This window comes from Diadema antillarum, unplaced genomic scaffold (genome assembly GCF_040938485.1).
Source record: "Diadema antillarum isolate AM-2024a unplaced genomic scaffold, OU_Dant_1.0 seq00001004_RagTag, whole genome shotgun sequence".
NCBI lineage: Eukaryota > Metazoa > Echinodermata > Echinoidea > Diadematoida > Diadematidae > Diadema > Diadema antillarum.
This window is the reverse complement of record NW_027271842.1, coordinates 73942-90669: the sequence shown is the minus strand read 5'-3', so window position 1 is coordinate 90669 and position 16728 is coordinate 73942. Positions and strand designations below refer to the sequence as shown.

At 37.4% G+C, this 16728-nt stretch overlaps 1 protein-coding gene across 1 annotated transcript; it reads right to left on the bottom strand.

Annotated features, from left to right (window-relative positions):
• Nucleotides 1–6196: 6196 nt before the first annotated feature.
• On the bottom strand, nucleotides 6197–13149 carry LOC139742534 (uncharacterized). The gene is made up of 4 exons (XM_071653066.1): nucleotides 13022–13149; nucleotides 10811–10924; nucleotides 9451–9651; nucleotides 6197–6397 (listed from the first exon to the last, which is right to left on the bottom strand). Exons 1-4 carry the CDS (start codon nucleotides 13047–13049, stop codon nucleotides 6219–6221), a joined length of 522 nt encoding a protein of 173 aa, XP_071509167.1. The 5' UTR covers nucleotides 13050–13149; the 3' UTR covers nucleotides 6197–6218.
• Nucleotides 13150–16728: the final 3579 nt, after the last annotated feature.

Sequence of the window (16728 nt, the reverse complement as noted above, 5' to 3'; positions counted from 1 at the left end):
GAATAAACTTGAATTGAATTATTGATTTAATTTTGTTGCAATTCTATAAATAGAAACATATGTGCACTTCGCACATAAGAACATCACACATTGAGACAAGTCACTTTTCAAAATAAAAGAATGCATCAAACTTGTTCAGAGAGTTCACACGTTTTAATGCAACCATCCAATCCCATCCCCTATCTACACATGACATAGAAATTTGGATGGAATACCACTCAAAAGATACTCTGTTAATTAGATGTTGAATATGCACACTCGATCATGTGACATTTGCAGCTCACAAAGGTACAGCTTTGAATGAAGAATACAGGTTAAATTTCTGAAGCGCGATAAAGCTACAATATAAACTGTTACATATATGCACAAATTTATGCAGAAGGAATGTGTTAGTGCATGGATTTGCATATGTAGCGTATAATTAAGACTATGGAGGTCATATCATGATGTAACCTCATGATCTTGCAATAGGAATGTAGAGTGAGTGTGGCATTTTCTTCTAGATAATTTTGATATCACAACACTTTTGAGAAAATATATTTCATGATTTCCCAATCATATTATCTCATGATTATCATTCAGTTACAATTCAACTGCAATGGAAATACAAGTTTTGACTAGAAATGTATCACTTACAGACACACATCATAAAGACAAGTTCACCCAAATACACCTGCCAATTGAGCGAATGCAGTAATATTAGTAGAGCATATCAGTGAAGGTTGAGGAAAATTGGACAATCTGTAAAAAGTTATGATTTTTTAAAGTTTCAGCGCCACCATTGCTGGATGAGAAAACTACAACAGTTTGTGTCATTACTGCCAGAAAACAACATATCAAGAAAATATAAAGAGATTTCCACAAAATTTCTTTGTGTGTGTGTGTGTGTGTGTGTGTGTATGAAACGTATATGCACTTTCGACTTAACGTTACAAACTCATGTTCAGGGTAATATTGTTACACTGATTACTGAAAGAGGCAAGTCAAATGCCCTTCCATTTTGCTAGAAATACAAATACATGTTACATTTTGCTCATATTTTCTGTTTATAGTTATCCTGTAGAGACATCACAAACTGTTGAAATCTTCTCATCCAGTGATGGCGATGCTGAAACTTTAAAAGAGCATTACTTTTGAATGGATAGTCTGATCTTTAAGTCCTTGATCCTCAAACTTTCACTGATGTGTTCTATTGATATTGTTGAATTCACTTAAACCACACATACATTTGGGTGGACTTTTCTTTGAAGTATCTCACATTAACTTTGTGCAAATACATCTTTTGAAACATCATACACAATTGACATTAATTTTGACATTAATCATGACAAATTAGGAGTTGTTTAACAGTCACAGCACAATATCTTTGCATCATCTGGTCATAGTGATTTCACTGTTACAGCATTTTCATTTGTGAGGTGCTTTAAGAGTTACAATTTAAAGTTGTAAGAAGAGTTACACAATCTGGAATGTGGTTAATGATATATAATGTACATCAGGATTTGTGTACTAAACACCGCACATATAATGTACAAGTACTGCTACAAGCAGTATGAATCTATCAGCAACTCTGCAGCTAGCGTACATAATGAAAATTAGAACACAAACACAAATTTTATACTCTGAGATGTAAAGGGAGATTTCAAACACAAAAACACACTTACACAAACAAACAAAGAATCTAAAGCCATACTTGTCACAAAGAAGAAAAACAAACATCATAAATCCACACACATTAAAGCTTGTGCAACTGTTGCACAGTCCTTTCACAGCCTGCCACAGGCAGGTCTGAAATTTGGATGACCTGTTGTTCACTTACAGCAATCTTTGGAAACAAAGCACTCAGAATAATATTATATGTATAAAGTCATTCTTTCACTAAAAACCCAAACAATGTCATATGATTTATGAGACTCAGCAAATCACTGTGCTATAATAGACAGATGGAAATATACTGAATGAACTGATGAGGGTGGGTGACACTTCAGATGGAAAGAACAAAGTGAAATCTTGGTTTAAAAAATGTCCTACGCACCTAAAATGATGCACTTACCACTGCTACCTATTATCCTGACAAACATGAATATGAATAATGACCTGAAGCCCTACAAGCGTAGAGGCATAAAATGCATGATTAGCATCATTGTCACGTCATACTGGAGAATGTACGTTCATTGTCTTGTCATTTGTATGAACATTACCATGCATCAACATGACCATATGTAATCAGCTTTAAAGTTGTCCTTGTCAGAGATGATAACTTTACTGCACAATGCTAATTGAACAGTGGGTACATCAGTTAATAATTAAGCTGTGACAATCTATTTGGTACTTTGGTTACTGTAGTTTTTCTAATACCTGATGATCGAATGTGAGCATGGCCCAATTCACAAAATCTTGCAACATGTACTTTTCATTCTCACTTCAGAAATTTCTCTACAGGGTCATATTTGGTTTTTCATTTCCATGCCTACAAAAGTCTTAATATAATTGTTTTATCTAATGATTTGACTAACTGTGCAAGTTTTGACATATCAAATCACATAAGCGTGGGGGAAAAAAGCCTTGTAGCAAGTCACCAAGCATGATACAATAGTACGTGCTTTCACCTACTGCTAAACTGGTTGAAGACTAGTCCCGAGTATACTCAGACAAGTGTCTATGGAGAAAGCACGTTATGGTAAAATCAGCTTGCCCTCAACAGGTTAAAAGTACTCTGCCACAGGTTGTGGTCAAGTATACCTACTAGGTAATCCTAGAATTACAAGAATGTTAATGACAAACTTTATTCACAATGTACACATAAACTAAATGAACTTATCACACAAAAGGGGGGGGGGGTGAAAATGATATACATTGTATGATACAAGTAGTAAAGCTATCTTTTTCATTTTTACATCAGCCTCTTAACATGTGATTTCCCTTCAGCACAGAGCAACAACATAGTCTTATACAGTGTGTAATTGTGCAAGTCCCTCATTTATACATATATACCAGTGTCAGTCTTTTCATCACAATTATTTTGTGTAAGTGTGGCATTCTGCCACACAAGAAACAAGAATACATGGCCATTTCTGTGATCAACTACCAAACCAAAAATAATTGTGAGGGAACTTTCTCTAAAAATATATTTGTTTGAAAAAAAAAATCACTAAGGCTTGTAAGAGGCACAAGTATACCTGTATCATTCAGGTGTCTGCAATGCAAAAAACAGTGAATCTGTCTCTATTGATGTACAATTGCCACAAACAAACTATAACAATACGAGTTGTGCTCTGCAAATTATATCCATAGAAAGTGCAATACCGGTATATATAATGCATGAAAGTTCATACATGCACACCCACACACTAACAATGTCAAAATTTCAGTATCAAGATTATCAAGCATGCACTGTTATACCTTGTCCATGTTGTGCAATACTCCAAATCACATGTAGGGAAAGTATAGCACTAAATTGTTATGGATTCACTTCAGCCAATTCTGGTTCTTTGACATTCTTTTGCTGTGACTGGGACAGACATTAAATTCACAGTCATGGTACATAATAACAAAACACTTGACAAACATCAAATTGAGTATGTTAAGATGAGTGAAACACTGTATACAATCATTGTACAAGTTATAACATGTGGCACTGGGAGTTACATGATGTGGAGGAAAATGTTTAAAATCCATTAAGTGCTCTTCCTGCTGGAAAGTATATTTCAGATGCTCACTTGTAAGATGTGAAGACAAAATCCCTATGGAAGTTTAAAATGTTAGGTTTCATTTGTGAATTTTGATGTAAACATACGCCTATATGTTTTTATACTACAATGGCGATGAAGTGTACAGCTGTACAATAAGACTGGAATGTGAATTTGCTTTGTGTATTTACATGCATAAAACACAGAAGCATTGAAATATCAGGTATCAAATTTTGACACAAAATCAATAATTGTAGTGGATGCTTGCACAAATATATTACAGTACCACCCCTTACACCATTTGGCCAGAGAATTATTGGTTCATTGGTCTACAATACCAACTTGATACCTTAACAGCATTATCTTGTATACACCTAATTTCCATAACATGGTGAAAATCAAAACTATCTCCAAAAGACTACCCAAACTGAGGAGCTTTGTGCACCAAATTTGATGAAATGAAATCTACTCCTTAGTAAATTGTAACAGACATACACTCTGCATCACAAATTGACCTAAAAACCTCCACATTCATTTCACAAAGAGTGAATTTCAGCTGGCACCTGCCCAAGCAACATTATGTGTATGTACATGTAAAAAAAAAAAAAAAAGTTTGGTGACACTGAAAGCCATTAATCTTCGAACTAACTTGTAGTTGAATCTTGTGCAAATACATATTCCTTTCAGATATTCAGCCTTTGTCCACTGCAAAATTAAGCCTTCCAACCTATTGTAATGTAACCCTGAAAAAAAAAAAATCACATGTCTGTAGATGAAAGGTACACTGTTGCTCAATATGTCAGGGCTTCTGAGGTTACACTTGAATTTGGGTATGCAAGCTATGATGCAATCATGCCATTACATGTTCAGAAACAGAAGCCAGATCAAGATGAAATGTGGCACATTCCTATTCCACTTGAAATGGTGATGGAGAAGATTTTGAGAGTGCCATGGTATAAACACTATCACACCCACCGACAGGATCCTCCCCCCCCCCCCCAAAAAAAAAAAAACAAAACAAAACAAGAAACAACTTTCTCTTTGACCATTTGGAAACTGTTTTCAAGAACAAAAGGCTGGAATCTAATGAGAATTAATCAAGTTTCAGCCATGAATAGAATGCTACCACAGTTAACTCAACAAGCAAGCTCATGGGACTTGCCATTTCTTTAGCTACTACAATAAAGCCCCCCTTCCACCCCCTCCCCCGTCCATTCCAAAGTACACTGTTTCGACATGACCGCTGGAACATGTCCTGCAACACTGTGAATTCTCATAATAGACAATTGCATTACAGACAAATGAGTGGGTAAGTATTAAGATGACACAAAACAGCAGATTTAAATAGCCAATGCTCACAACAAATATTCACACTATCTGAAGACAAAAACATAACATCATAGATCAAGATTTCATCTGATTAAATAGTAATTTCTATGTTACATGATTTACACTCAATCAGTCATAATATCTCTAGCAGTCCACTTTCAGAATTCCTTCTCCATACCAAACTTACTGTCACCAAACACCCTCCCCCTGATTGTCTGTCAAACTCTTCACTTGAATGTGCAGCTCCTACAGGGGTCTCTCTAATTCTTGTCAGAGTCAGATGTTCTCTGGAATCCTCCATCACAGTAGCCAGTAGTCCTCACTGGTACTTACACACAAACACACACACAGTGAGCCCAAACAGAAGATGATCCATCTGTTGTTGCCCCTCCCTCCACTGCCTTGCATTAGACAGTCCTCACTGGCACATACCTACCCATCTCCCCCCCCCCCCCCACACACACATTTATACACACTGATCCTGATCAGAAGCTGCTCCAGCTGTCGTTGCCCCTCCCTTTGCTGTACTGGGAGCCGGACGAGTGGCCGCTGGAACGTGTCGGTGAACGGGAACTGCTTATCAGCGGTGGTCCTGAGCAGGAAAAAAAACACAAACAAATAAAATGATATACAAAAACTGCAAGTAGCTACAGTCCCGTGAGATAGTATGACATCTGTATCTTGAAGTACACTTGTGACACTTTTAGCTCCTATAAAATGATTTTGTTGTCAATTTTTGTTTCGCTTTGTTATAAAGTATACAATATGTAATAAAACAGGTAATGATTTCCACATCATAACCACAGGACAGAGACATACACAGCAACAATAAAACTATGGTTCACAAGAAGTTAAATGAAATATTTTATGGTACTTTTCAGTCTATAACTGGGTTATCTACTTTTACTATCATAATGAACATTCTATTTATTGATGTGTAGACCATGTTTCTTGTGTTTGTGTCATTTTCTTATTGTATATGCTTTTCTAATCTAACAACTAACATACCACTATCTCATGCCTGAACTGTGCAACTGTGTTTAGGATGTAAGTGCAACTATCCAGAAACACAGCCAAGAAATGAAAAAGAACGGAGAGAGAGGAAAAAAGGGTAACCCTGGCGACACTGTTGGTCATATATGAAAAGCTTTTCATTTCCACACATGCCATCAACCATCTATGAACAGATTTCTGGTGTGACTAGGAATCACCTCTCATGGTAGTGATCTTACCAAACCCACCTCCTCCCTTGCCAATCCCCTGAGTTGTGCTTGGCCCCGTTGGGAATCGGGGACTGGTACTCTGGCCCGGACCAACTCCAGCAGCGCCTGCATAGGAATAGCTGCTCCTGCTCTGCCCATACGAGTAGCCTCCAGATCCTAAGAGTGTACACGGTGTCAGGGTGAAGACAATTATTATGACAGTAGTAAGTCTATTAAATCATTTTTTGTTTGTTTGCAAACATATCATAGATATGATGATACCAAATATTGATCATTTTGATGATATTTGCCCTCAGTACGGTAGTTCTGTGCATTGCACAGAAAGGCAATAACAAGAATATGAGCCTCCATCAAGAGCTGGTGGACATCTTTGGAAGAAACAATTTTTGAGATACCATGTGTGAATCACAATGTAATATTCATGTTTTAAGGGATAGACTGTTACTGGGGTTGTGTTGAGCATAATTCAATCTACATTCATCTAATGGCCTGGTATTTTTTTAAAGTATTATCTCCTGTACACGATGAATATGAGCAATTATATCCCTCACAAATTATTTCTTGTCCTCTGACTGGTCGAGGTCATTGAAAGTGACAGAACATACAATTACATGTACACGTATTTCCACCATGAAAATCCCAGTCCGACTATTTCAACAGGGAAATACTAACACACACAAAAAAATACCACGCTGACGATTTGCTATAAAACATTCCACTTGTACGTCAGAGGCGCATATTTTAGTGAATGAGAGGATGTGTCATCCTTCTCTCTGCATTGACACAAATACAGTATGTTTTTTCTGCCAACACAGTGTCGTCTCTTGGCAACAAGACAGGCTAGGTTTGCACGTACAAAAAAATGGGTATTGCGCAAGGCAGACCATGAATACACTTATATGTGTAATTTTGAGCATAGATGAAATGAACTTGGGTGATCGGTCAACTGCGAACCTAATAAATAAATAAATAACAAAAAATTGTGAGAAGAAACAAACATTATACAAATATTGACTGCTTTACAGGAGCTGGTTACAACTATTGCCTAGAGGTGATTTCTCAACATTGCCATGTTTCATGCTTTTGATAGCAAACCCACAGGGGAATACGATAAGTCATCGGTGTCTATGAAAACAATACATACATGGTGGATATAAATGTACCAGTCTAATAATCCTTCTAGAGACGATCAGATCCTGAGTAGGAATATAGCAATCTCGCAATTTGTTTTTTTAGAGATTTTAATAACAAACCTACAGGGGAAAATGATATTGAAAGTATCAACGTATATGAAAATAATACATACATGGCGGATATAAATGTACCAGTATTATTCTTCAAGAGAAGATCGGATTTTGACTGTAAATATCTGTTAACAAGTTTACATACACTTCATGACTGTTTGTATCCTGCTAAGTTTCAACAGTTTGATTTCTTGTTAATCAGTGAACTTATCTCGGTGTCCCAGTCGTGATCTTTTTTTTTTTTCTGAACCTTTGGGGCAAATATGATATGAATATTCATGAGATGCAGCTTTGTAAGACTGCGCATGTGCGTGGACTTGTTCACAGCTCATTTCTCATTTATAATGTAAATGTGTACAGAGGCTTTAGTAACCGTTTTAAATGCATATTTCAACAATAAATGGGGGCTTCAAGTATGCCTAGTGTATTTGATTTATTCCCAGACATAGCAGGGTACATGTTTGGCTCATTACAGCGTATAACTAACTGAACCACATTTTCTCCCTCTTTTGGAAGCCCCCAGTCGTGGCCGAAAAAAAAATGTAATAGTTTTAAACCTGAATCTGTCTTTATGGGTAGGCTGGTGTGTGTCTGTGTGTGTGTGTGGTGGTGGTGGTGGTGGTGGTGGGGGGGTGTTTTGTGTCTTGCTTGGTGTCTCTTTTTTTTGTGAGTTTAAGACACACAACACACTACAACAAACACATACACAGTGGTGTATCCGGGATTTTTTTTAGGGAGTTGTTGTTTACTCTTGATTTTGCGAACATGCATGAATGCATGAAAAGTACTGGCAGCACTGCTATGAAAGGGAGTTCTAAGGGACAATCCACCCTGACAATAAGAAGTTCTCAATCAAAGTAGAGAAATGACATGAATCCTTCAGTCAAAGGAAAATCTAATAAGAAATTTACGGATTTTTAGTGTTGTGATCGACCACTATGTATCAGCAATTCTGTGGTAATACATGTAAACTTAGATCCCTTTTGCTCTGTACAAAATACATAAAAATTTCAATTTTTCATGTTAGTTGAACCAGGAATATAGATAATTCTCAGGAGCATATCCGATACTCATACCTTTGGTATGTACATGTACTGTATAGCAAATGTTCTTATGAGTGAACACATTTTTTTTTTTACATTTTACTACACAGCGGGTGAGATATCACATCGCATGATAATTTGTGTCTGACTGATAACAACTTCACAAATTCACAACTTATTTTTGTTATCCACTTTCTTTCAAACTATCATTAACCTGTTTCTACATATTTTTTTGTTCTTATTACAACCAAGTTATTTTCAGGTGGACTCTCCCTTAAACATGGATTCATATTAAAAGGGGGTCTTTTCGACATCTAAAACACCCCTCTTCTGTCTAAGGGGGTGTTTGAACGCCAAAAACATCTTGCTTGATATGATGGCAATGCACACTCACATGCAGTCCCCTCCCCACACACACACATACAATGTACACACTATCTTACACACAATGTACACCCAAGCATTCAAGCACATGCATTGGCAGAGGATAGTAGAGAAATAAAGAGCCACATGTTTTAAATTGTAAGTTGCTATTTTTTTGAATTAATGAACACATAAGTTTAAAACTGAAGTTAGCGCTATTACAATACACTTGTTTGGCTCTCTAGTTTGACAATTAAATCCAAGGAAGTGTGCTTCTTGACATAAGGGACATTTTCAAGCCGACAGAAAACTGTTTTACCATATTATAGCAAAATATTTTTGTTTATTGGTATACCATTTACTTAGTGTGACATTTACATTGTACATTATGCAGTGCTCTATGACGTCATTTTCAATGATGCCAATGCATCACTGAAAACAAAGCTTTTACAAGTCTGCTGCATCCACACAATGCTCACAAACTGTCTGAGCATTATATTATTGCCAAACTATTGCATGGCTAAAAAGTATTTCCTTAATATGGTGCACACAATCATACTTGACATTCCAGATGGGTCAGAAGTGGTCAGACCAGCCATGCCCTCGTCTAGCTTGGATGACTTGGAGTACTGGCCGTGGCGTGAGTAGTAGCCAGTGTTGGAGGCGTGCTTCGAAGCCAACTGTGAGGGCTTGTTCAGGCTAGTGGACACATTCTTGCGGATACTCCACACATCATCCAGCTCAGTCCCACCCATGACAACTTTTGCGGGGAGAAACAGAGAGAGCTGATCATTCAGCATGGTTGTACATAATACACATTTTGATACATTCATCTCTTTAGATTTATAATGTAAAAGAAGCTTTTATTAACCACTACTGCTCTTCAAGCACCCATTGGCTCATCTGCTCTTGTGCACTTTACTGTAGCTGTCTTGAAATTCACTCTCAATGAAGAGGTACATGTATGATATGCCTACATGAATAAAGCCCCTAACCCCTAGTGTCTAACCATTACTATCCTGCTAGAATGGGACATTGTTATACCTAGCCAGGTTGTCTAATTCATGATTAGTTCAAGTTTTAGGGGGATTAAAAGCAATTATGATGATGACAAAGCTTGATACATGTTAAGTTACAGTGAAGTACCTGGCTATATATCAAAGGATCTATGGACAACTTTCAGGACGGTTGCATTAACTCAACCAAGTTACACAATGGTTTACCACAAAATTGAATGCTTGCATATATAGACATTGATTCTGTATGTCAGGAATGGTAATGACATTATATGGCAGGGGCGGATCCAGGAATTCTGTAAAGGGGGGGGGGGGGGCGTTACTTATATTTCTGGTGCCACTTCCGGGTTTCATTTCATGTTTTTTCTTTTTATTTATTTTGTTTTTAACGAAAAATAAAGGGGGGCGTGCACCGGTTGCACCCCCCTCTGGATCTGCCACTGTATGGTGGATAGTGACTTGATCAAAATGCGTTGTCACACCCTACAAATATTCTTAAGTACAAGTCATGCCACCTGTCATCATTTACAATATCACCATGTGAAAACAACCATTTTGGCTGGGCATACAATAATATACATTCACAACTCAACATGCATGGGTTTAACCCCCAAGAAAAAGTTTATCAGAATAAACTAAGAAACCAAGAGTGCAATAAAAAATTACAAACTTTCTTGGCAATTTGCAAGTTTCACTGATGTAATTGCACTTGCTTCATTAATTCACGTTATAAAGAAATACTTTTATAGATGTTGTATTCTCCATTCATTTTCATCTCATTGATTAACGGTCATTGTTTCTATCTTTTTACATTTCACGTGTAACATTCATACTGTGCCAAATTTTATCCTTTCAAATCTCTAAAAAAAAGATGAGGTTCATACAGTAATGTAAAGAACTTACGAGACTGATCTGATTTTGACTTTGTGGGAGCACCACTGAACCAATCATCAGTGTGGGCCGAGTTGTCTTTGGCTGTTGAGTTGGGTCCATTGTAAGTAAAGCGTTTAACAGCACCTAGAATGAAAAATAAGATGTTAAATCAGTAAAAGATGGCTCACAAACATACACGTATACATAATGTACAGCTGTATGTATCCTTTACATTGTATTAGAACTGTGAGAATGAAGTTAAAGTATGATCTCAGAAATATCATTCATGACACAATAGTCTCTAAAAAAAGAGTTTGATCTCCTTGTCATGAAAGCAATTTATCTACAGTGACAATTGGCTCTGACCATATGGTGACATTTTCTTTTGGGATGATGTTTCATACTTTTCAAATTCCTTTTGAATACAATGAAGAATCATTTTTTGCTGCACATTGTTTTTTACTCTGAGATCATGTACCAGTTGAGTAGTTACATGAAGTTCTACAAAAGCCCATCTTAACAGGCCACAAAATGCAGGGTAGCCTCAGGGTACATGTACAGTAGCCTCTGGCAAATATATATATTTTTTTTCCAAGGAAGATTGTGCTTGTAAGTAATTTATGCAAAGTTCACGGTGGACAGCCTCCAGAGAGCCTCTGGAGAAATCTTACTTTGCAGTTTTAACCAGGGTAGACATGGGGCCAACAACCTCCAGATAACAGACAAAGAACCAGGGGAGATGGTGTCTGTTAAAGATGCTTGTGGGATGAATCTTACAACTAGCAACTGTACCCTGAGGTGTCATGTGATCAGCACTACATCAACGTGTGTGTATGTCAGGTGACCAGTGCTGTGTCACACAAATCTTATGAACTGCTACAAGATGTACGAGTGTAGATAATAGCCCAATCTGACGTTGTGTGAAGTAGGTCTACAGCGAATTCTGTGCAGTGAATACAGCAACAGGTTGTGTATATTTACCTAACGTTACACAGATGTTTTAAATATAAGGCTGCACACTCACCAATTTCTGTGGGTGATATCCTGTTAAAGTCGGGTTCTGATTGTTTAAACATATACTGTAGTCTGTTAACAGTTAGTTATCATGAATGCTACTCGGGTACTGGAGCTTGTAGTCAAGTACAATTGTACCTCTTACAATTATATAGTGTAGGCTACTCAAAACAAATAAAATTATTATTAGTTTTAATTTTACTTTTAGCTGATCTCAGTCTGTGGACTCAGAGACTCAGTCAGTGTAACCATTAACATTGTTCTGCTTCTTTGGCTTCTGCTGCATGCTGTGTATAAACATTTGCAAGACTCGATCAGTTCCTTGTCCAACCAAGCTTCGCCTTCCGTTGTATAATTGCATGACCATGCATTGTAGTAGTAGTACGTTAACCCCGGGACGCTCCGTATACACAGTTACACACTGTGGGAGCGTCCTGAGTCAATAGAGTGCTATATCGGTAAGCTTGAAAAACATACACAGTCTGTCACAGATTTTCGCACCTCCGTAAGTTTCGAATATCACGAGGAAAAAACGTACTTTTATAGTATACATAAGATTCTTATCTAATTAATACCCTTCGTTCACCTTGTTCTTGTTCACACTGGTCCAATGATCTTGAAAAAACGTTTTTTTCACGGCCATATACGGGTCCGTAGTCCTAGCTCCCCATCCCATTCACCATTTTCGAAATCAGTATGCAGTACACTGCGCACGTAAATATTCATGTGCTGGCGGAGTCGCAATGCGTTTAGCCTTCTGACAAGGCCTGCGCGCGCGCACCCACCCAGAAAGCAACGCAATATACAGCGAGAGGGTTTGCCAACAGTATGATAAAGCCTTGCCACAAAGCTACACGACTTGACGGCCAGCGCATGCGCACAAATCTCAAATCCATTGACCGTGTAAGATGTAGTTCCCCCGAGTTCCTCTCGACCGAGTCGCATTTAACTCATCAAACCGAGCAGAAAGGGACTATTGCAAGAACCAAAAGTTGAACGCAGTCAGTCTTCAACATTACATCTTCACCTGTAAGTCTTCATATTGCAGAATTTTTGCGATTTCATATTGATTTTTAGGCGCTACACTTCGCCTGTCATGATCATGTCTGCTACAATGCGCAGCCCCAACACTGCGTGTTGGGGCTGGTCGCAGTTATAGTACGTAGGACCTAGAAAACTTCTCAGAATTAAACAAAAAATTAACTAACGTTACCTGGTGTGACTTACCATGCTGGCTATTCGACATCTCCCTCATGATGTTTTATCTCTCCTTTTTACCCCTTCCCGTCCATCTTATGCACTCGAGTCGAGGTAAACCAAGCCAGGGCAGGGAAAACGAAATAACACTTTAAGAGCTGGTCTTTGAATATTGATGTATGTGTCCAATCTGCCAGCGTCTTGGTTCACGTCATGACATAGGAAAAAAACAATTTTTGCACGATGCAGAATTTCCAGCCGAAGACCAGTTCAATTACGGATGCGTTCACAGGGATGCGGAGTTCGCATTTTACCATATGCAGGCGTGTTACAAGCAGTAAAATGTAGGTTTACATGTAATCCTACATACTACTGCATACTATGTGTACTGTAAAGTACTGTAAAACATGCATATTCGCTACACGTTACACATTGTGGGGAGGCATTCCTGCGGCCACTCGCCAGCTTTCCCACGGCAACGCAACGCTTTCCGTCGTTGCATCGCTGCCATCCGTACGTACGTCACGCAGTCGACATCGCATTTACTGGGAGTGCTAGGTCCTCAGTGGTCTATTCACCTGGCCCGCCTCAAGTCAATTGTTCACCTGGCGACTCTCATTGCCAAAACATGGAGTGTTAATAATGATGCATACTAAATGTAGAAAACGACTAAAAGCAGCTGCCGTTGTTTGAAAGCTTCCCATTCGCAGGGGCGGATAATATTTCTGGTGCCACTTCCGGGTTTCATTTCATTTTTTTTCTTTTTATTTCTTTTGTTTTTAACGATAAATAAAGGGGGGGGGGGGCATGCGCCTCTTGCGCCCCCCCCCCCTCTGGATCCGCCACTGCATTCGTATTGTATGCTACCACTTATAGCAGGGGGTGTTATACATTTCAACTGTTAGTTTCTTTATCTCATTAACTTTCTTTCTTTCTTTGTCTTATGCTTTATTTTTTCCTATTTCAATGAGCATGTCCGGAATTTTCCATGAGATGTTCAAATTGAATTATATCGCATTGAAAAACGAAATACAACACACATATTCTGTTAATAATTTATCAGAAAGGTCACATATTCTATTAAGAACGACCAACACCGGAATGTATGCCTACTTAGTACTGAGTATTTGTTTGTTTGCAAGTCCGAAGCTGTAATACTGAAATCCCCTGTCAGCAGCGAGGGGTTCCGTGATTATGTTTTTGTTTTTGTTTTTGTTTTTTGCTCGTTTTTGTTTTTTTGTCTTGAATTAGTTGGCCTAGCTCAGAGCACTTACTACCTACTACTTTGTCATACAAAAAGCACTGGAACTCTTGCCTTGTACATTTATAATATAGTCTGCTATGTCGAAATATTGGACCCCGTGAGATTTTCGTGCCAAAATTGATTTTTTTTTTAAAGCTAACTTTGTCAATTAGGGGGTGCTGAATCCAAAAACCTTTGGTTCCATTTTTTTTTCGACCACGTCTTCAGCTGCCATTTTGGATTTCAAAATGGCCGCCATAGCAAACTGTATTTCGACCCAATTCTCATAATGTGAGCATTATAGAAGGTTCAAATTTGATGCAAAAAGCATGTTTATGATGTCAGACATTCTGATACACCATTTCCTGATCTTGTATATTGTTTTAATACAATTTGAGGGCTGCCATCTTGAAATTCAAAATGGCCGCCATAGCTAAATGTATTTTTACCTGTGTCTCAGGTTATTAGCACCATGGAAAGTATAAATTTGGAGCAAAAAGCATGCTCATGATGTCAGACATGCTAATATGTACATTTTTGTTTTAAATGATGGATCATTTTGGTTGGCGGCCATCTTGAAATTTAAAATGGCTACCGTAGCAAATGTAATTGGACCTATATCTCATATAATATGCATTGTTTATGTAGGTTCTAATTTGAGGAAAAGAGCATGCATATGCCATCAGACTTTCTGAAACATCTTTTTCTGAAATGATGGTCCATTTTGATATTATAGGTGGCCATCTTGAAATTCAAAATGGCCGCCATACCAGGATGTATATTTTGACCCATATTTCATGTTGTAACCAATACAGAAAGTTCACATTTCGGGCATAAACCGGGCTCATGATGTTGAACATTCAGATGCACTTTGATCCCCTCCTTAAAATTGCAGATCATTTTTGAGGCTGCCATTTTATCATTCAAAATGACTGCTTTTCAGTTAATGGCAAGCAACTTTGCGGCATATCAATGTTTATGGTGGTGTACATTGTACATTCTTTTACAAACACACACACACACACACACACACAAACACACACACACACACACATAATTATACATTCTGTAATAATGGATTATTCGCATTGGCTGCCACTCTTGAAATTCAAGATGGATTTCGACCCGTATTTGGGGGCGTAAGCGGGACTGCTTCCAGTCGGTACACTGCCATGTTGAAATGCAAAATGGCAGCCATGGGAAACATTCCTTTAAGAGCTTGCATTTGGGTAAAACTTGTGAATGGAAAAAAGTGCCTCAATAACTGTGTCTGAATGACTAAATGCCCCCATTAAGACGATTTGGTTGTAGAATTTAAATGAACAATATTAACCGTGTACTAAAAATTCACGGGATATTTACTTAGTTTATGTCTTCTAGGCTCATTCCCTGCATGCATTGTTTTTGAAGTCACAGCACTTGTATACTCTCTTAATTTCTAGGATTTATTTTTAAGTCCTAAGGATTTATTTCTTTAAGTCCTAGCGGACTGTAAATACAGACAAAACCTTAGGACTTAAAAGTAAGTCTTAGCTAGGATTTAAAAATTTAAGTCTATGTTCGACTTAAATTTCAAGTCTATAGGATTTATTTTTTAAGTCTTATTAGATTACATTTAAATCTTTCTTAGACTTGTTTTTAGAATAAATCCAGCTTGGATTTAAACGACGAAAGACTTATTGTAAGCCTTCCTTGGATTTATTTCAAATAAATCCATCATGGATTTAAACTCAGACTACTGAAAATGACAGCCAATTGATGCACTTTCTTCACATGTAAAGGTCTATTTATTTTAACAAAATCAAACTGATGCTTTTTTCACAAACATCGATAAGTTACAAAATATACAGATGATTGTCATACACATGTAGGCTCCAGAAAAAATGAAATACGACATGATGAAAACAGAGCATATTTTGCAATAGTATCAGATGGTCACATCTTCACATTCATGTTACTGATGCTTCTTTCACTGTGTTCTGTAAACAAGTTACTAGACGACCGGAACCTTCATTGCCAAATAGATTACTTTTTTTCACTTTTTTTTAAAAATCTTGCAAGATGACTCCATACGACTCGATTCACTTTCATTTTATGTATTTCTTTCCCTGGTGAGCATCGTTAAGTCGTAAGATGGAAACTATGAACAAATATAAGATTATATATGAATTCTAATAACTTAAATTTTAGAAATGATGCTGTGTAATAAACAATACAGCCTCCATTAAGTTGACGTTTAGATTTACACGCTTTGTACGTCCCATGCATGCAATTTAAAGAATTATTTGATTTTTTTGGAATGATGCTTAACTTTCCTTATTGTGTTATAAATTTAATCAAGAGGGAAGTGAAGGCCAAAATTAGTGTAATCAAATTAGAAAAGAGAAGAAATTTCCCTACACAGAATGGTGTAAAGACTATGAAAATCAGCTACGAAATAAGGAAGATATGCCTCTTTTCAATTTCACACATTTCCAGAAAACAGATCTTGTCC